At 42.3% G+C, this 21,966-nt stretch overlaps 1 protein-coding gene across 2 annotated transcripts; it reads left to right on the plus strand.

Moving 5' to 3' along the window:
• Nucleotides 1-3,916: 3,916 nt before the first annotated feature.
• Nucleotides 3,917-21,957, plus strand: LOC135548386 (vascular endothelial zinc finger 1-like). Of its 2 annotated transcripts, XM_064977926.1 has the most exons (6): nucleotides 3,917-4,008; nucleotides 14,214-14,968; nucleotides 16,310-16,379; nucleotides 16,784-16,946; nucleotides 18,503-18,538; nucleotides 19,483-21,957. In XM_064977926.1, exons 1-6 carry the CDS (start codon nucleotides 3,976-3,978, stop codon nucleotides 19,830-19,832), a joined length of 1,407 nt encoding a protein of 468 aa, XP_064833998.1. In that variant the 5' UTR covers nucleotides 3,917-3,975; the 3' UTR covers nucleotides 19,833-21,957. The 2 variants fall into 2 exon arrangements, with proteins under 2 accessions (XP_064833998.1, XP_064833999.1); XM_064977927.1 differs by lacking the exon at nucleotides 18,503-18,538.
• The last annotated feature ends 9 nt before the right edge of the window (nucleotides 21,958-21,966 follow it).

A 21,966-nucleotide genomic window follows, 5' to 3' on the forward strand; every position in this document is an offset into this window, starting at 1 on the left:
TCTACAGGGTTCGTAAGATTTTGGACATGCGTCCTCGGGGCCGTGGTCATCAGTACCTAGTGGATTGGGAGGGTACGGTCCTGAGGAGAGGAGTTGGGTTCCCTCTCGGGACGTGCTGGACCGTTCGCTGATCGATGATTTCCTCCGTTGCCGCCAGGTTTCCTCCTCGAGTGCGCCAGGAGGCGCTCGGTGAGTGGGGGGGGGTACTGTCATGTCTTATTATGTCTGTTCCTGTCCTTTCTCTTCACTCTGTCTCTCTCTGCTGGTCTTATTAGGTTACCTTCTCTTTCTCCCCTTCTCCAGCTGTTCCACATCTCCCCTAACTAGCTCATTCACCCTTTCCCCACCTGTTCCCTCTTTTCCCTCTGATTAGGTCTCTATTTCTCTCTCTGTTCCTGCTACTTTCGGTGTCAGATTCTTGTTTGTGTTTTTCATGTCAGATGCAAGTTATCGTCTCGTTTGCTTCCACCTTGTCCTATCCTGTCGGAGTCTGCCTGGCAGGTGCATCCTGCACTCTACTAACTATCTTTTGTTCCATTGACAACGTCTGAAGAGGATCTATGCCATTTCTGTTTTTTCATTAAAAGAACTCTGTTTTCTGTTAAAACCGCTTTTGGGTCTTCACTCAAGTACATAACACTTACAAAAGACACTGGCAATATGTGTTTCTCTATTTCATTTAGATATTTTGTATTGAAGCATATAACTATTTCCTATAATATACATGATTTAGGAAAGTGAAATCACCAGATGTTGTCCTATCAATTGCCATCGAAACTTCCATCCATTGAAAAACACCTTACAAACACTCCAACCCAACTCCTATTACAACAGTATCCTTAACACTTCTAATCCTCAAATTATTTATTTAGATTCATTACAAAGATTCTCCATTTGAGTGTGTAGGCCAATGATGATTCTCGCCATTGGCACAGGTTGAGAACAGTTAATGATCCTTCCACATAGAATTTCCAGGCATATAGATCTTTTGTCAGGTGATATTTCCATTTATTGCACATATAAAATATAAATGACATACAGCTACTGTGCATATATAATTACTGTACAACTTGAAGAGAGGTGCATTCCATTCACCTTCTACTGATGTTAAGAACTGCATGCTCTCTCCTCTCACCTTGGTCACAAGGGCCCAGTTTTTCAAAAGTCATTTTGATGGATTTTGGCAATCAGGTAGGATAAAAAATTTGAATTGGGTTTTTCAAAAACGAAAAAATTTGATTCTGATCTTCCGGATAGGGATTTCGCAATTCAATCTGACCTTTAATCAGGATTAAACGTCATTTTTGCGTTTTTCAAAACTCAAAGGTAGTGATTAGCATAGCTTTGATGCCGAAAATCAGGATTATCTTGATCTCACTGGAAGGGTGGATTCAGGGTGGATTTAGAAAGCCGAAAGGCACTACAACCAATGCATTTCAATGTAACTAATGTGAAAAGGTTTAAAAAACATTCTTACATCTGAAAATCAAAGGTTTGTTATTATGTTAAATGAAAGCGCAAACCACAGCATTTAACCAAGGCAAGGTGACTGGGAACATGGATGAGTACAAACAGACCAGATATGCCTTCTGTAAGACAATCAAACAGGCAAAATGTCAGTCCAAAGACAAAGTGGAGTTGCAATTCAACGGCTCATACGTAAGTATGACAATTGGGTACTTTTTCCACCACTGTTCATTAGGATCTATGGATTTCACATCACTGGGAATAGAGATATGCATATGTTGGTCACAGATACCTTAAAAAAAGGTAGGGGTGTGGATAAGAAAACCAGCCAATATCTGATGTGACCACCATTTGCCTTATGCAGTGTGACACATCTCCTTCGCATAGAGTTGATCAGGATGTTGATTGTGGCCTGTGGAATGTTTTCCCACTCCTCTTCAATGGGTGTGTGAAGTTTCTGGATATTAGCAGGAACTGGAACATCCTGTCGTACATGTCGATCCAGAGCATCCCGAACATGCTCATTGTGTGATGTGCAGTTTTGTTATTTTGGGGGATTTCCGTGTATTGTTTTGTATTGTTAGGTATTACTGCACTGTTGGAGCTAGGAACATAAGCATTATACTACACCTGCAATAAAATATGCAAAATATGTGTACGTGACCAATAAGATTTTATTTAAATTGACCTTATAGGTATGAGGTCTGTTGTTATATTGATAAGAGTCAAATAAATGTGTGTACTTTTAAGCAGTGGTGTAAAGCACTTAAGTAAAAATATCATACTTTGAGTTAGAGTATCTGTACTTTACTATTAATATTTTTGAATACTTTAACTTCACTACATAACTAAAGAAAATGATATACTTTTTACTCCTTTCATTTTCCCTGAAACCCAAAAGTACTCATTACATATTGAATTCTTAGCAGCACAGGGACATTAGTTAAATTCATAGACTTATCAAGAGAACAACCATGGTCATCCCCATTGCCTCTGATCTGGCGGACTCACAAATTCTTTATTTGTAAATAATGTCTGAGTTTTGGAGTGTGCCCTTGGCTATACATAAATGGGAAAAAACAAGAAAACTGTGCTATCTGGTTGGCTTGATACAAGCAATAAGAAATTATTTATACTTTTACTTTTGATACTTAAGTATATTTAAAACCAAATATTTTTTAGACTTTTACTCAAGTGGTATTTTACTGGGTGACTTTTACTTGAGTCATTTTCTATTAAGGTATCTTTACTTTTACTCAAGTATGACAATTGAACACTTTTTCCACCCTGGTTATAAGTGATGTGCAGTACCTTTATTTACACTGAGTGTACAAAAAATAAGGAACACCTGCTCTTTCCATTACAGACAGAATGATCAGGTGAATCCACGTGAAAGCATCTTTCATGTGGATTTGGATCCCGAGTGGCGCAGTGGTCTAAGGCACTGCATCTCAGTGCAAGAGGTGTCACTACAGTCCCTGGTTTGAATCCAGGCTGTATCAAATCTGGATGTGATTGAGAATCCCATAGGGCACCACACACTTGCCCCAGCGTCGCCTGGGTTTGGCCGGGGTAGGCCGTCATTGTAAATAAGAATTTGATCTTAAATGACTTGCCTAGTTAAATAAAGGTGACATTTAAAAAATAAAATAATTTATTAACCTGGTCAGTCTGTCATGGAAAGAGCAGGTGTTCCTTGTGTTTTGTACACAGTGTAAATAAAGGTACCTTGATTAAAAATAATATAGACATGAATTGTATGTGTGCCATTCAGTGGGTGAATGGGAAAGACGAAATATTTAAGTGCCCATAGAGACTGTTGTATAACTGTAGACTATCCGCTAACAAATGAGAACAAGATTGTCCTCATTCGGAAACGAAACGCTTTAAAAAAGCCGAGAGATAAACTAGTACTTCCGCGCCAAGACCCCTAGAGGGCGTAGTTCTTCCATTACGTTTTGTATTAGACCATACGACGTTCTTTGGCGAACCTTGGGGCTATCTATTGTAGTTTTACCACGGAGATTACGAGTTTATGCAAAAAGTATTACCATGGTGCTTGTATTATGTGTAAGGTAATGCGATTCCGAGGTCAAAATGTTCCTCAAGATTTATGAAGAACAGCTCCCCAGTATTCCTACATTATGCCATCTGCGGAGCCATTGATTACCTCTGCTGTTTATTGAATGCCCCCTGCAGAATCAGGGAAACACAGACATAGGGGTGTTTGATACATTTGGTAGCCTACACCAGAAATATTAACACCCAGTTTCATATTCTACTTAATATAAGTTGGATATTTAGGTTATGTAAATTAATCATATTTGAAACCTTTGTTGTGCTGAAAATAAGTGATATTCTTTCTTATGAAAACTCCATTATTGCCGCCCTAAAATGCTTTCAAAGTGGAACAGTCCAAGGGTTACAGGAAGTTGTAGCAGCTGCCATGTTTGGCTGCTTTGTTGTAGGTTTCTTGTAGGTTTCCTGCAGATTTTTTTAGGTGTTGCAATGGAACCGAGCTGGAGTACATTTCTATTTCAGGTAAGTGAACTTTGATACCCGAAAAGTAAGGTCATTGATGGAATAACTGTAGGAAACTAAAGACATTCACAGTCTGACGTTTTTCAAAGGTATAATTTTAAGTAAAGCTATCCAAGCAAAACAATGGTACATCAATCTAGGCTTCCAGCTGAGAGGTTGGGCATGACGTTTGGAAAAATGTTATTTTCTCTCTTTTTCTGTATTACTATGGTGATGGAAAAAAACAAATTAGTTGGCTTAGTTATCTAACTAACGTAAAGCTTTGTTTATGTTATGTAAGTTCGCTTGTTAGATCAAAGCCAGCAAACGTTATTCATAGATCGATCATTCGCAGGCTCCAAGAACGCCACAGCCAGCCTTGTTTTTTTTTTATTTGCCCGGAACCGTTGATCCGTTTTTTTTCTCTGTCTGGTGGGTTAACTTTACTTTATAAACAATGGCTAGCCAGTAAGCTAGTAGCCTAAAATAATCGGATCTCGGATCATTAGAAAGCGAGAAATACTTCCCCGATTGACGTTTAACGTTACTTCGTTGCTTTTTCGCCAGTCAGCGTTTAAGTTTCTCCTTCCCCCTCAGTGATTCAAAGTAGCCAGTTAAGTTAGACCTACAAGCTAACATTATATGACCGGGAGTAAAGAAGGAATTCAATTTGCACACAATAAAAAGTGATTTATTTCAGTTTGCGAAAATGAGATTTCAATCCATATAACTATCTCAGTTTTAGCTAACTAACCATTTATATTATACAACATTGTCAACTAATTATAGCAAAGTTAACGTTACTATTTTTGTTTTTGGCCTGCATTCAAGCTTAGTTTCTTTCCAGATTTGCATTACAGCATCACTGCACCAACGTATCATATTTGGTTTATAAAATTGGACAAATTTGTGCTAGCCTATTGGGCCGGGCATTAATAATAGCGATAAATAGTTTTTTCAAGCAGGTTAACAAAGGTCTAGCCTACAGTTGTAGTGGAATGATTGTTTGTTTTTAAACAAATTAAGGCCAAGGTAACCTCATGCAGCTAAGATTTTATCCGTCAGCTGTCTTCTTGTATTTTATCTGATATGGATCCTTGGGGACTGTTGGAATAAATTGTCATCATAGCTAGTCCTTTTTGTGTCAAGTTCCACAACCACCAAACTATTCAATCCGTTTGACCTACTCAGAGCTGGGCCTACAATGTTGCAATTCAAATAATGATGGTTGTGTTCAATTGGGCAACCTGGTTCACACCTGAATATAAATTGTCCCCGTCATAATATTAGTATCACACGTTTTATACATTATATTATAAACATTCCTTGGAGTTGACCTCACTCATAAAAGTATGCCTAGGCCCCCAGCAGGACTGGATCAGTTTAACAGTCTGAAATCGGAGCAGCCTGATTCCCCCCCTTCCCCCCTCCAAGTGGTACATGGCTCCATCTTGAAAAATAGATTCTTTCTTTTTTGAATGGGAGCTCAGATTGTTTGAGTGTTTAAAATTCTTATTCTACGGGCAATCCCTTTTTAGCCCTGCTTTCTGCTTTGAAGTGATTGCTGTAATTTTCCCTGGTACAGCTAACTCTGTTCTATTCCCGAAGTATTGGAAATGTGCAGCTGTTGCTGGCTAATTGGAGTGGGCCCAGAGCCTGTGTGCAGGGCCAAGTTGAGGCTAAGTGGCAGTCAGTCTCCAAATACTGAGCACAGTGCAGCAATTTTACTGAGGGTAGTATGGTGTTGTGTGATGTGATGATGCTAATGTTAACAGTCCCTCATTGATCAGTAGATGTTAGGAAGTGGCAAATGGGGTGAAAGTTGATGTTAAATGCAGCCCTCTTGCTGAATTCTCCCATGCAACTGCTAGTTGCCATGAATCATTGTCATTTCATGTGACTCATTTTCACTTTAAGTGAGATTTTAAAGGATTTTTTCCCCTCTTGTGGTCAGTGCAGGAAACCAAAATACTGTATATTTATCCTAACATTATTATTATCTTAGGATCAACGAATCATCAAGATAACTATCAGATTTTTTTCACCCCTATAGAGGAGCACTCTTTTCTTGTCTCAGTGTAGATTTCTTTTAGCCCATCTCATCAGACTATGAACCACTGTTTAATCAAACAGTTGCAGCTCAGGGCCAGAGGGATCAACCACCTGTCACTACTCGAGCAGAGGGGGAAAAAATACTTTCACTTTGATTCCCCTTTTATGAAAAAAGTGGTGCTTGACAAAGGCTATTGTGCTTTCTGAGAGAGCTAAAGTACACATAATCCTTCATTACTCATCTGCAACAGCGCATAATAAGAGGTGCGTCTGTCACTGGATGCCTTGTTCACACAGAAAGGCTGTGTGACGCTGGCTTCTGCGTCCGTATGACTCACGCTAACGCCTCTCTCCTCTGGAGCTCTAACTCGCTCATTGATCCCAAGGATGTTGGCAGCAGGGTAGCATGATAATGAGAATGGCCAGAACAACCTCTCCTATATGACTCAATCTGTCCCTGGAGTATGCTTGAATAGGCTACCACAAGTATTCATTTCGTCTAGTTTAGCCTACGTCTAGGGTCTTTTTATTGCTCCACCTACGTCCTGCAAGTACCAGAGCTGTAAAATACCTTCAGTTATGCCTATAGCTTATCCCACAGTAGAATGTTGGAACTGTCTGAGCAGTGATAGCTTACTGGGAAAACCCCAGGCAGGAATGTAATGTTCCAAAAATAACGATGTTCATTTCTGTTTTTAGGACATACTTGTTAGCTAATCTGACATTGAAAACAGTGGCAAGGCAATATATTTGCACTCAAATTAAGGTTATTCATCAATGTTCTTCAGATGGCTACAAATAGTTTATTTTTCTCAAATCTGTGTCAGAAATGAACAACCATGCGACAAAGACTTTCAAAATGTTATTTCCTATTTCACATGTAATTGTTCTTACAGCAAATAGTTAATAAACCATTACATGAATCACTGTTTGCTACATAATAAGTCTAAGCCAGTCACCGATCAGTAGTGTTGTTAGTGTCTTTTCAGAGTTGCTTATTCTCCCTGCCTTCCATTTTGATATTATTTGCGTTGGAGTGACCCCAGCCTTCAAAGCACATTTGTATCAAAATGGTCAGAGCAGCGTGAAAGCGCTGCAGGCCCTGCACGTCTTTCTTGGGGCCAGGTTGTCTGCAGCAGCAGTGGCTGTGTCTTCTGCTGTCTACAGTGTACAGCCCCCCCCCGCCCCCCCTCTGGGCCAGTAGGTCCTGTTCAGACAGCCTGAGAGAGGGCTAGAAAATCATGATATTGATGACTAATCCTGGATGGTAGTGAGTGTGAGCAGGTGCGCAGACAATAGAGGCGGGAGGGTGCGGTGGCGTTCTCCCTGAGTTCCTGGGTCTGAGTGCGCGTCTGGGCTGAGGTGTGTGTGTGTGTGTAGAAATGCAGGCCCTGGCCCATGAATAGAGGAGCCAAATGGGTGAAGATGTGCTTACAAAGACCTCTTGTTGAGCACTGAGTGCATCACTGGTTGGATTTGTCTTCCACAATGGGGTTGATGAAATAAGGAGGAGAATGTGGGATTTATTTTTATTTTCTCCTCCCCCTCTTCCAACCTCGCTCTTGGCTGGCCCTGGTGGGTGGATCGATGGATGGCTGACCGTGAAAGGGAAGGGTCAGGTATTTGACCTTTCCCTTTAGTACTTGCGGAAGAGAACGCAGTTGTCTTAATTGCAGCGTCCCTCTTTTCCTTTCAGTTGGTCAATGTGAGGATGTGTGTGTGTGTGTGTGTGTCTGTTTCCGGTTATTTTTCATCTGATGAAATGGCCATGTTTCTATTAACTCAATAAAGTGTTCACATCAGAAAGACCCAGATGAGAAGACTTTTCCTCTCCATCCTACTCTATTATGCCTGCCTTTGGTCTCAGATGGAAATGGTCAGTGTGACCTGACCAATATGAATGTCAATTTTTGTAGGACCTGGCAGCAGCTTTTACTGGGTACACTTTTTCTCTCCGGATGTCAAGATATTTGAGTAGCACCCAATCTGGGCTCTGAAGCTGATGGATGACAGTCAAGTTGTAGGCTAGCCTACATGTTAGTGATGGGGGGGGATTGATAGATTTTTTTTGTGCAAAATAATTAATAAAAATGTTAACACCAAAATATGTTATATTTCATCCCAAAGCTTATTCTCTATCTTCTTTTTAAATAGTGAGCCAACATCTTTTCAGCACTTATTTCATTGACTGATCAACTCATATTCTCATACTTTCTCTTCTCTCTGCAGCAGACATATCAGAAGCAATATGTTTAGAACATCAAATTGCAAGTAAATGTCAGTGATAGCAAAAATTGCAATACATAATCATATTGGCACCTAAGTATTGTGTAATATCGTATCGCGAGGTCCCTAGCAATTCCCAGACCTACTAAATATAACGGTCACTATTTGTGGGGTCCTCCTCCTCAATTTAAGAAGCTCCAATGAACAGCAATAATGACCCTTAACGGGCATGCTTGGCTCTCTTTGTGCACAGCAGCCCTAGTGCCGTTCTGCCGATTATGTTCTAGAGCGGGATGTTAAATCCATCCAGCCAGGCCTATCAGCTCTGCAGACGTCACACTGGCTACCATCACATGACTGTTTGAACTACGCTAGATGAGAATACATTGACCTACGTTCTGCATAATTTAATGATAGATCACCTGAGGGTCATATTTCTCATAACCTAGTATATTTAGCTAGATAAACATGTTAAATTATGATAAATATTGTATATATTTTCTAGTACATTGTGTGTCTGTAAGCAGACACAGTGCTGCCACAGTCAGGATCCCCAGTCACATCCTTTTCCTAAAAACATCCCTGTCTGTCTGGTGTGGTGTCTGTGCTCCCCTCAAGTGTAGTGCTTATCCCTGATCTAGAGGGCTGTTTAGTCTGCGCTGAAGCCAAGGAGCAGACAAGCAGACAACGTATTCCAGCACTGCGTGATTTATTTATTAATGTCAGTCGGGTAGCTTCCCGCTTTGACGTCACTAACCTTCTCTCACAGCGGGGGACCTCCGCTCTGTCTGCTGTGCAGCACAACCATGTACTCTTTAAACTGAAACTGACTGATTTAGCAACAGCACATCAAGGCCTCTCACCTCTCTGCCAGCTCCTCTAATTGGGCTGTTTTGGGTGGTGGCTGAATCTGGTTCTTTATGTGGATGGCAGGTTTCACTTCGTGTATTCAGTGTAATATGGCAGAGATTCACCACTGTGGTTATACATGGAGGCATCCTGTGGCTCTTGCCTGTACCTGGTGGCTCTCTGTTTCCTGACGTGTGGCTAAGGAGATGGGGCTTAACCTGCACAGCCCCAGAGCCCATGCAGTCACACTGCTGAGGAGGAGAGTGGGTGGACTGTGTCTAATGCACACATTTTTGCAGTGGTGGGGGGAAAGTACCCAATTGCCATACTCAACCTAAAATAGAAAATTGCTCAAGTTCCCTAGTAAAATACTACTAGAGTAAAAGTCCAAAAGTATTTGGTTTTAAATATACTTAAGTATCAAAAGTAAATGTAATTGCTCAAATATACATAAGTATCAAAAGTAAAAAGTATAAATCATTTCAATGTTAAGCAAACCAGATGGCAAATTTTTGGTACTTTTTAACAACATTTATGGATAGCCATGGGCACGCTCCAAAACTCAGACTTAATTTACAAACTAAGCATGTGTTTAGTGAGTCCACCAGATAAGAGGCTGAAGGGATGACCAGGGAAGTTATTTTGAATTAGATAATGTTATTGTCTTACTCAGCATTCAAAATGTAATGAGTACTTTTGGGTGTCAGGAAAATGCATGGAGTAAAAAGTATGTAATTTTCTTTAGGAATGTAGTAAAGTAAAAGTTGTCCGAAATAGTGAAGTACAGATACTGCAAAAAACGACATAAGTAGTACTTTAAATTAGTTTTACTTAAGTACTTTACACCACTGCATTTCTGTTAGTTCTACAGTTTTTTTGTTCATGTTTTAGGGACACGTTTGGAATGAAGTCCATTGTAATGTTGCGCTACTAGCTAACCAGGGGAGCACCTTGTTTGGTTTAGCTAAACTCATGCACAGGCTGCTGCTGGGGGCACTAAGCTGGATTCTTCCAAGCCTGTCTCTATTTTGGCAGACTACTTTTGCACACATGACAAATGAGCACCACCATGACAAGGATCATTTTTCATATAGCAGATTTAGATTCCTCAGCAGAGGCAGGCTGTTTGTGTGCCTCCTCACTAATGACACAGCCAGGGCCTATTTTTGTCCCTGTAAAACATCCACAGTCATTGACCCTGCTTTTTTTGTTGCGTATTTGGTCAAATAGATTTCCCAAACGTCTACTTGTGGCTCGGCACAAAGATGATTCTTTATTATGGGACTTGGAAGTCAACAGAGCCAAGCAACTACTTGCAGTGGGGATTCAGCAAATTATTTTCCCGGTTACTGTGGTTTTAGACTAAAGGGTTATTGTGATGATTATCTGGCTGAATGTTTTCAGATCTTCCAGTGCATTTCCTCCGGTTGTGTTGTTCGGCTGTCTCTCTTGCATGTCATTCAGCAGAGGGGCGGAAGTGCTGACGAGAACCCCCGCTGATATACTTTCAGTCTGCTCACTGCTCTGTTCTGGCCCCCGTGGCCTACTCTGCCACGCATGCGCCCAGAATGACTCACGGTCTATTTCGGTGTGGCTTCAGACGCAGTGGCTTGCGCCTCGCAATCACCGGCAGGCAGCCGCGCTTTCACTCCAACTCTTTGCAACGTCAATTCAGTGGAAGAGCTGTGAAATCACGTCAGAAAGGGCACCGTACAAAGCCAGTGTTAAATCTCCATGTGTTGTGTAAACACATGTAACTACGAGGCCCAAGGCTAAAAGCTGAGACAACACTACTATTGTCGAACGTTTGCCTGCCAGTACAGTATTTAGCACATCTGAACAGTGTCGGCAGTTAAAAAAAAAAAGCCCTTGTTGATACTAGCCGGAAGGTCACAACTAGATAACTACCTATCAAAATGAATAAACTATTTAATTCACTCTCCATAATCCCATACTGCCAGTACCCTCCCAACGCCAATTGTTTAGCTCGTTATCTAACTTTAGCATCTTCGCTAACTAGCACAACAGTGCAGTGTCCTTAGCTAGCTAACACAGGCAGCAGCTTCATGGAAACTCAAATCAAATTGTATTTGTCACATACACATGGTTAGCAGATGTTAATGCGAGTGTAGCGAAATGCTTGTGCTTCTAGTTCCGACAATGCAGTAATAACCAACAAGTAATCTAACTAACAATTCCAAAACTACTGTCTTATACACAGTGTAAGGGGATAAAGAATATGTACATAAGGATATATGAATGAGTGATGGTACAGAGCAGCATAGGCAAGATACAGTAGATGGTATCGAGTACAGTATATACATATGAGATGAGTATGTAAACAAAGTGGCATAGTTAAAGTGGCTAGTGATACATGTATTACATAAGGATGCAGTCGATGATATAGAGTACAGTATATACGTATGCATATGAGATGAATAATGTAGGGTAAGTAACATTATATAAGGTAGCGTTGTTTAAAGTGGCTAGTGATATATTTACATTTCCCATCAATTCCCATTATTAAAGTGGCTGGAGTTGAGTCAGTGTCAGTGTGTTGGCAGCAGCCACTCAATGTTAGTGGTGGCTGTTTAACAGTCTGATGGCCTTGAGATAGAAGCTGTTTTTCAGTCTCTCGGTCCCAGCTTTGATGCACCTGTACTGACCTCGCCTTCTGTATGATAGCGGGGTGAACAGGCAGTGGCTCGGGTGGTTGATGTCCTTGATGATCTTTATGGCCTTCCTGTAACATCGAGTGGTGTAGGTGTCCTGGAGGGCAGGTAGTTTGCCCCCGGTGATGCGTTGTGCAGACCTCACTACCCTCTGGAGAGCCTTACGGTTGAGGGCGGAGCAGTTGCCGTACCAGGCGGTGATACAGCCCGCCAGGATGCTCTCGATTGTGCATCTGTGGAAGTTTGTGAGTGCTTTTGGTGACAAGCCGAATTTCTTCAGCCTCCTGAGGTTGATGATGATTTAATTATGTCAGCCACTGTAGCTAGCTAGTACTATCTAGTTTGGAGGAAGTATTTAATGTTGTGCACTTAGCTAGCTACCATCCCTTAGCCTACATTGCATATGAAGTGTGACTGGCTCATTTGTGGATGTACGGACGTGCACTGATTAGCATTGGGATTCTGCAAGTAGAATCGGTAGGTTCGTCGCTACCGGATCGGCACGCAGTAGGTATCACATTTGTTTTGTCAAGAGAAGGAACGGCCTCCCACTGTGATAAGTAACTATCGGCAGTCTATCGGCAGTGAGATTCTCTGTGTGTTTCATGTTTAAGGCTGAGGCGGACAAGTCATCAAAGCAAAGCCTTCCTAGCAGCACCGGATCATTTTAAAATGTGGCCTGTGAATGGCAGTGAGATTAAGCTGTTCTCAATAGGCCTAGTTGTTGCATGTGAATGGCTCCCAGATTAGGCTATTCCCAGTAGGCCGTGTGAGCCAGTAAAACAACACAAAGAGCCTAATGCTAAATTAATTTCCTCCCAAACTATTTTCTCACTGCAAGAGCGGTTATATAAAGGAGGAATGTCAAGACATAGGCTAATCTCCAAAAAGTCCCGGGTTACATAAAGGAGAAAGGCAGAGCTACAAGGATGTGAGGTACATTTGGCTGTGTTGAGTAACAAACAAAACCTGACCTTTTCAGTGCGCTCTCTTATAACAAGCCTGTAGCAGGCAGAGCGAGGAATGCTCATGGTAGTTTCAACCTGTAGTTCTACTCTTACAATGACTGCCTTGGAACAGTGGGTTAACTGTCTTGTTCAGGGGCAGAATGACAGATTTTTACCTTGTCAGCTCCGGGATTCGATTTAGCAACCTTTCAGTTTACTGGCCCAGCGCTCTAACCATTAGGCTACCTGTCGCACAGTTGACAGTGCATGTCAGAGCAAAAACCCAGTCATGAGGTCAAGGGAATTGTCTGAAGATCTCAGAGAAAAGATTGTCAACATCGATCTGGGGAAAGGTACCAAAAAATGTCTGCAGCTTTGAAGGTCCCCAAGTACACAGTAGCCTCCATCATTCTTAAATTGAAGATGTTTGGTACCACCAAGACTTCCTAGAGCTGGTCGCCCGGCCAAACTGAGCAATCGGATGAGAAGGGCCTTGGTCAGGGAGGTAACCAAGAAGCTGATGGTCGCTCTGAGGGTTCCTCTGTGGAGATGGGAGAACCTTCCAGAAGGACAACCATCTCTGCAGCACTCCATCAATTGGGCCTTTATGGTAGTGGCCAGACAGAAGCCACTCAGTAAAAGACACATGAAAGCCCGCTTGGCAAAAGGCACCTAAAGGACTCTTAGACCATGACAAACAAGATTCTCTGGTCTGATGAAACCAAGATTGAACTCTTTGGCCTGAAAGCCAAGTTTCACGTCTGGAGGAAACCTGGTGGCAGCATCATGCTGTGGAGAAGTTCTTCAGCGGCAGGGACTGGGAGACTAGTCAAGATTGAGGGAAAGATTAATGGAGCAAAGTAGAAAGATCCTTGACGAAAACCTGCTTCCATGTGCTAAGGACCTCGGAGTGGGGCGAAGGTTCCCTTCCAACAGGACAACAGCCCAAAGTACACAGCCAAGACACCGCAGAAATGGCTTTGGGACAAGTCTCTGAATGTCCTTGAGTGGCCCGGCCCGGACTTGAACTCGATCGAACATCCCTGGAGAGACCTGAAAATAGCTGTGCTGCGATGCTCCCCGTCCAACCTGACAGAGCTTGAGAGGATCTGCAGAGAAGAATGGGGGAAACTCTCCAAATACAGGTTTGCCAAGATTGTAGTGTCATACTCAAGAAGACTCAATGCTGTACTCGCTGCCAAAGGTGCTTCAACAAAGTATTTAGTAAAGGGTCTGAGTACTTTTGTAGATGTAATATTTCAGTTTTATTTTTAATAGATTTTCAACATTTCTCAACCTGTTTTTGCTTTGTCATTATCATGTATTGGGTGTAGATTGATGAGGGGGGGACAATATAATCAATTTTAGAACAAGGCTGTAACGTAACAAAATGTGGAACAAGTCAAGGGGTCTGACTACTTTCCGAATGCACTGTATGTTGTTGACCAGTGTTTAAACTTGCTGTGCTGTGTCTCTACAGCAGGCCAATGAAGCCCTCCACCACCAGCACCAGGTGGCCCAGAACAGCCTGCTGCCGCTGCTCAACTCTGGAAATGAGCCGGTGGACCAGAAGCCTGTGATGCCCATCCCCCTGGATCAGAAACCCCCCGCCAGTGCCGCAGAGCTCCTCAAAGACAACGTGGCCAGTGGGGCAGGTGGCGGCAGGGGACCCATGCCCGTGGTGAAGAAGGAGCACAAGAGCAAGACACCCTTCATCTGTGGCTACTGCAACAAGGCCTTCCGTGACAGCTACCACCTGCGGCGCCACGAGTCGTGCCACACGGGCATCAAGATGGTGTCACGGCCCAAGAAGACGGCTCAGACGGCCCCCACCATGGTGCCCTTCATCTCCAGCCTGCCCAGGGAGAACAGTGGCCAGCCCTCCTACATCTCCACCATCGCAGGCATCCTCACCACGGCCACCACCTCCGTGTCCTCAGCCTCCAGCATCATGTCTCCAGTCTCTATGATCAACGTGCCGCAGCAGAGCCAGCCCAAGAAGCCTGCCAAGCCTGTGAAGAAGAACCATGGCTGTGAGATGTGTGGCAAGGCTTTCCGAGACGTCTACCACCTGAACCGTCACAAGCTGTCCCATTCGGACGAAAAGCCCTTCCAGTGCCCCATCTGCCAACAGCGCTTCAAGAGGAAGGACCGAATGACATACCATGTGCGCTCTCACGACGGTGGAGTCCACAAGCCATACGTCTGCTCCGTGTGTGGGAAAGGCTTCTCCAGGTAGGCTCCAGCCATGCACTTTCACTAACCCTGGCTAGCTCTTTTATATTTCAAATAAAAGTGCTTTCTATTTATTACAAACTCAATTTTGATCCTGTTAGTACATGGCTATTAGTCTACAATTTCTATGTGGTGTTAGACGAGCACTGAGATGGAGTGATTGACCATCTGTTGTTCAATGTTACATTTTACATGTCCCATTGACAGCTGCCCTCAGGCTCAAGGATTTATAGGAGTGTTGAATAATCTTGACTCGGTGCCTTTGTGGTCCCCAGCATGTTTAAACAGTTGCATTTTTAGAGAGCAGTTCAACTTGTGTCCCAGAGTTCCCTCTTGCGAGGACAGGCAAAGGAGAGGAGTTAGGCTGGGGGAGGCTGTGGTTCCCGCCAGCTTGTCACCACTTCCCCTTCCCCAGAGAATGCCATTAAAACAGGCCTGGGAGGCAGCAGCCTGGGATTTCCTTTAACCTAGCACCTAGTTTTCCCGCTCTGCTCGGGTGTTGCTGCTTACAGGGTCCTGTTTGTTTTAAGTCTGAGCCACCTGGAATGACTGAGCATTCCTGTCTTTCCAAGCAAAGCCAACAGTGGCCTTGAAAGATGGCCTCTTTCAACATTTACGGCAACATCCACTCACTACTTCCAGTTATGCATCATTAGTCATATGTGCAATTCATTGGCATGAGTAATGGCAAAATATATATAACAAATGACCATTGAAAACCCAAGAAGCAAAGAGCTCTTACAGCTTGTTAGTAGTTCAAATAACAGCAGAAGTTTGGTGTGAGTGAATATTCCAGCATCTCAAACTGATGTAAACATTATGCTCTCTGTCCAAACTATAATCTCAGAGCCCGGCTTGGTTCCAACACAGTGACGCAGAGGTTTATCGGGACACTGAAAAGTGAGAGGCCGGCTGGCAGAATAACGCAACTCTTAGTCACTGGCAGTTCTGCAGGCACTCTGTCTGTCTGGAAGCTGCTGTCCTCCTCAGTTAACAGTGAAACGAGGAGAACCGCCATTCCGGTTCACAGCACTCCTGAAAATATTCTAATTGACTCCTCTCCTTTGTAACAAAACCACTACCAGTGTGAGTGTTTTGCTTTGGCCTAGCTGCCTGTGTTAGTTCTCCACACCATCATCGGTGATGAAATGATTTAGTTCCCAGCCTGTCTGCTGTAGTCCAGGTTTTCAGTCAAACAAACTAATGGTACCTCTGGTTGCTGCGATGAGTGGGCTGAGTGAACATTTGAGTCAAGAAAAGGTCAAAAGTACAGTGTGTGTTGTGTGTGTCCATTAATATTCTACAGCAAGATTGTAACTTTTCTTATCTTCTCTCCTCCAGGCCAGACCACCTGAGTTGCCACGTGAAGCATGTCCACTCCTCAGAAAGACCATTCAAATGCCAAGTAACGGTAAGAGAGAGTTAGAACTGTACTGTGTGGCCTCATTAGGGCCACTTGTCAGCAGCTCATTATTGACAACTTGAGCTGCATGTCTGTCGTCTAGCATCAATTCTCCCACTTTGCACTTTCCTTTCTGTCGGCACGGACAGTAATTGTTAGTTTCCTATGCTAGACTAGTGTCTTTAAAATGAGCCCATTAGTCATAGTGTTGTAATGGCAGTCTGTCCACAACACCACACTGCAGTATACCCTGTGGCCCCAGTAGAGATTTATGACTATCTATAAGCCTTTAAAGTTGGACATGTTCCATCCAGGCTTCACTTGGCACCGAGCTGGAGCACGAAGCTGTGTTGTCCTATGAATCGTAGTGTGCCTCTGGCCTGACCTTCTGACCCTGTCCTGTCCTCTCCCAGGCCTGTACTTCTGCCTTCGCCACCAAAGACAGACTGCGCTCCCACATGATCCGACATGAAGGGAAGGTCACCTGCAACATCTGCGGCAAGATGCTGAGCGCAGCCTACATCACCAGCCATCTAAAGACACACGGCCAGACCAACTTTAACTCCTGTAACAAAGGTACAGTCCTATCTCACCAACCACCTCCCCCCTCCCAACTCAAATAAAATCGTTTCAGGTTTTACATTCCTAATAAATAAATAAAAAAGTGAGAAACTGTTTTAAAATGACAACTTTTGAAGCCCTTTTAAGTAATTTTACTTAATTATTTTGTACACACTTTGAACATTCACACTTCTCACTCCATAACTGACATTTTCCTAGAAGTTGTCTTTTACTCCATACCAAGACAGTGTGCCAGAGGCCAGTGTCTGGGCAAACCTTACATGACAGTGAAAATACCATCTGATTGATTGGTGCTGACTTCATCCTCAGGCAGGTTTCAGTCTCTGTGCAGTTAGAGTAGCACTACAGGACATGGAAAGTCCCACCGAACATTGTCCATGATGGGCATTACCATGTCTTCTTCGCTGGTTACATTTTGCCCCAATTCCCTTGAGTACCATTCTGTTTTTAAACATGAATTAGATGTTTGTCTGAGTGGAGAGATGTATATGCTGTGCTGTTTTTTGTGGGTCTTCTGCTTGAGGTATGTAATCTGATGACATGTATTCTCGTTGACAGAAGTGAATGGCCTGTGGCAGAAATATGTTCTAAATTTAAAGCGCTTTCAGCAATTGGCTCGTGTTGGAGCAGAGAGAAGTGGAACATAGACAATGATATCTGATCCAACCACAGCAAACATACAGCTCCTCCACTCAATTGATTTGTGCAGATTGCAAGATAATTAGAAGAGGGAGGGCAGGGTTTTTCTCCGAGTATTGCTCTTCCGTTAGTCTTTCTCATTAGTGTTATTGATATATATTTGGTGGTATTGACTCTTACTTTGTATTACTGCTAAGTAAATAATTCAGAAAAATCACTGGCACTGTAACCGTTTAAATATACTATAAATGTATAATACATAACATGGAGGTCAAGTTCAGCCCAATAACTGGCTTCTTCCTCAGCCCTCGTGCTATTACTGTCTGTATTTCCTGTTTTGTTTATTCATCTGTGAATTTCCATTTGTGAAAGTGCTGTATTGGAGTTGTGGTGATTCAGGCCGTAAGCCAACGTGTTTTTGTGATTCTCCTGTGGAACATGTACAACCCTGTTCATCTCTTCCCATCCAGAGAACACTGCATCATAACGCCATTACACATGGATCACTGCTCAGAGGTGTAGTCAATAACAAAGTATAGCCTAGCTCAGGACACCTAATCAATATTTCTAAGTTTCCTCTTTCAGTTACACATAGACAGAAGATGCAACATGTTCTTTCCCTGGCCATTGAAAGGAAAGCTTCACTGCTGTGTTGTGTATTCACTCTGCGTTAGCTGCCACCTGAATGAGCACTGCCACATACAGCACAGAGAACACTACAAGTAGGATATTGTTTGTCACCACAGTAAGCGTATGGCCCATTCCCTCCCCCTGGGGACTAGCAAGTCCGGTAGTGTGTACCCACCTGAAGTGGGGCCTGTAGAGTGCACTGAGAGACGTACTAGCGGAGCAGCCTTGGCTGGCCTGCAGACAGTCCATTATAACCCATGTGTGTCTGTATTTCTGAATAGGGGACTGGCAGTGGAACTCCTCAGGGGGACGAAAAGGTAATGATAACATAGCATCGTGTGAATTTAACCCTAACCCCCCCCCTCCCAAGAATAGTCACATCACACACACACACGCAAGGATAAATACTCATGCCAGTGTGCCACTTCATCATCATTGCATCCATGGAAATGTTGTCTTGTAGATTTCTGTTCTAATTTTAAAACTGTTTTATTACACTTTGCACAGCAAGAATGACCGAGTTAATGTTTTTCCCACACGTGATTACCTGCTTCGGTATTTGTTTTAGAAGAACATGTTTTTCCTACACGTGATTACCTGCTTCGGTATTTGTTTTAGAAGAACATGTTTTTCCTGTATTTGTTTTAGAAGAACATGTTTTTCCTACACGTGATTACCTGCTTCGGTATTTGTTTTAGAAGAACATGTTTTTCCTACACGTGATTACCTGCTTCGGTATTTGTTTTAGAAGAACATGTTTTTCCCACACGTGATTACCTGCTTCGGTATTTGTTTTAGAAGAACATGTTTTTCCTACACGTGATTACCTGCTTCGGTATTTGTTTTAGAAGAACATGTTTTTCCTACACGTGATTACCTGCTTCGGTATTTGTTTTAGAAGAACATGTTTTTCCTACACGTGATTACCTGCTTCGGTATTTGTTTTAGAAGAACATGTATTTGCCGCATTTAAAAGGGTTAATGGTTATTAATATAAAGGTTATTTTAGTTCAGTCAGTGTGCTGCAGCAAAGATGGAGAGGAATGCCGACTGCATATACTGCAAAAGTAATCTCTGGACTATTTCGCATACATTTAAGTGTGGAGATCAATTTTCTGCAGTGTATGGAGAGCATTCCTCCCTCTGCTTAATGACGGAGAATAACCAATAACTATCAATGTAAAGCTTTTCTTCGATTGGTTTAGCAGTGAAGGAAAGGACAACATATTTAATACTATGTCCTCTATCCCCTGTTCTCTAGATAATGACATTCACAACTCTGCCTCAGCCACACCTGTAACAGCCTCCGCCCCCATCACCACCACGCTGAACCGGGGCAACTCCATAAACAACCCTGTCACAATAGCGGCGCAAATGAACATTTCCACCAATACAGTTAACGTCAGCCTCCAACACCCAGTCACCATCACTGGGCCCGTCAACATCGCCTCGGTCAACATCCCTACCACGGCACACATGAATATCGCCCACCCTCTGGCCATCAGCACCCCCATGTCCATGACAATGTCCGGGCCCCTCAACATCGCCATGAGATCCATGGAGAGTATGTCTTTTCTGTCCCAGGTCCTGCCTTCGTCCCCACCCTGGTAAAAACAAAACGAGATGGAGAGAAAAGGAGAAAAATGAACCATCTTTCCCCAACCCTCTGGCCCTTGACCCCTGACCCCATGCCCCTTCCTCAGACATGGAAATTAACGTTTAGCCTACTTGTGCCATGCAGTGGAGAGAACTACCCTGTCACATGGCTCCACCCCAATTAATGTTACATCACAGAAGAGAGAACCAGAACAGTTGTGTAGAAGTTAGATAGGGTTTTGTCTATTATCTGAAGGATGTCAAACCTAGATGTAGTGAGTCGGATAGTGTTAAACAGTGATGTCAACATTCCAGTCACAGTAGGATTAACAAGAGGGGGGGGGGGGGCACAAGCCTCACGTAAACACCCATACCTTTGCAATGGGAGAAAAAAAATCTACATTTAAAAGGACTAATGCAATAAGTATGAATTGTTGGTTTTATTGTTCCACAAGTTATCTTGCAAAGACAATGTGTTATGTTTTATCTATAGCCTGCTAATCCGTATTTAATGTTTTTAGGAGATGAGTTCAACAAAAGGGACAAAGACTTCCATTTGGACGGAAGGTTATTATTTTTTTCCACATCTGTGTATCCTTGTTTTTCAAATTGGATGTATGCTCTTGAGGTACATTGACTAACTTGTACAGTTGTCATGTTAATGTATTATCACCGTCAACAATTTATTTTGTTGAAGTGGATATCTGGACATTGTCCCTGTTGACTGTTAAATATGTATAATTAGGATAGTTATTTTTCTCTTTATTAGGGATGGCAGAGGTGTTTCTTTTATTTGGTCATCAGTTGATGCCAATTGTTTTATACAAACTGAGAAAGGAACTAGTCTTGCACTGAAAGCATATCCCATGTGTAACTAAACAGCAGTATTATCAAAGATCAAATTGGAGTGCTAGGTAACCAGCCTACATAATACCAGGGCCATCTAGTGGCTTACAAATGCCATTGAGGGAATGGTCCTGAAGTTCACCAATGTTTATTTCTTAAACTATTATTATCATGTTGGTGACAGATTCGTTTTGTTAGAAATATTTTGTAACCTTTTATAATTTTGTTTTTGAGGACCCCAAAAGTTTGGACCTTCTGCTCAGGAAACTCGCTGAGAGTAGCCCAGTCAACTTTTATTTTAGTTTAATTGAATACATGTTTAACTTAATCCTGGTCTTTCCCATGTTACTTTGTAATATTTAACTCACCATGTATTTTTGTTTGTTAAAAGAAAAAAAGTAGAAGTCCTTCAAAGACTAGGGATCCAAGAACTCTTATTTTTGTTAACATAGCCGTCCATTTTAATCTTGTAATCCATTTCAGTCTCCGCCTGTGTCATGGTGATTTATGGACTGATGTATGAAGAACAAAACACTAATGATTTCTTAGAAGGGTATGAAAATAATGAATTACTAGATCATGTTGTAGTGTTGCTGCAGCAAGTCGGGCCAGCATGTCCTGGGCAGCACATCTCTGACATTATGGCTGTTTAGACCCATAGATTACCATTACTAGATAAGACTTCTTACTTGGCGAAACCTAAGGATGTTCTCTCAACAGTTTTCTTTGTTGAATGCCATATCACCATTGCAAGGTTTTTGTGCTGTGTGAGGTATAGTATACTCTGTCCTGAAAGAACACACACACACACACACACACAAGATGCATGTGAGTTGTATTTCCCTCTGAGTTTTTTCAAAGAAAGTCCAATGATGTGTTTTCTTATGTATTGAGTAGATGCACTGTAATTGCCTATTCTGCTTGCCAAATTTTATACAATTATGAGATGCAACTAAGTGAATATTTTGAATTGAACGTTTCAGCATTTTTAACAAATTTAAAAAATGATTTGGAAATTATTGGGACACCTGTGAAGGCAGTTGAATGTATATCTTTGTACAAAACAATTTTAGTTCTGAGGATGTGGTAGTTAAAATACTAGACATGTGAAAGATAATCTTTTGTATTAGAACATTAACAGCGGTAATTTTGTATATATGAAGAGTTTCTGATTAGCAGAAAGGTAAAACATTCCTACATTTTTTTAAATGTATGTTTGTCAAATTACTTAAATATGCGCAATGTTTTATTTGCCTTCTATTTGGGATGTCTAAATAAAATCACTAAAAAATGATGGTTGGGT

The sequence above is a fragment of the Oncorhynchus masou genome, chromosome 11, assembly GCF_036934945.1.
Source record: "Oncorhynchus masou masou isolate Uvic2021 chromosome 11, UVic_Omas_1.1, whole genome shotgun sequence".
In the NCBI taxonomy this organism is placed as follows: domain Eukaryota; kingdom Metazoa; phylum Chordata; class Actinopteri; order Salmoniformes; family Salmonidae; genus Oncorhynchus; species Oncorhynchus masou.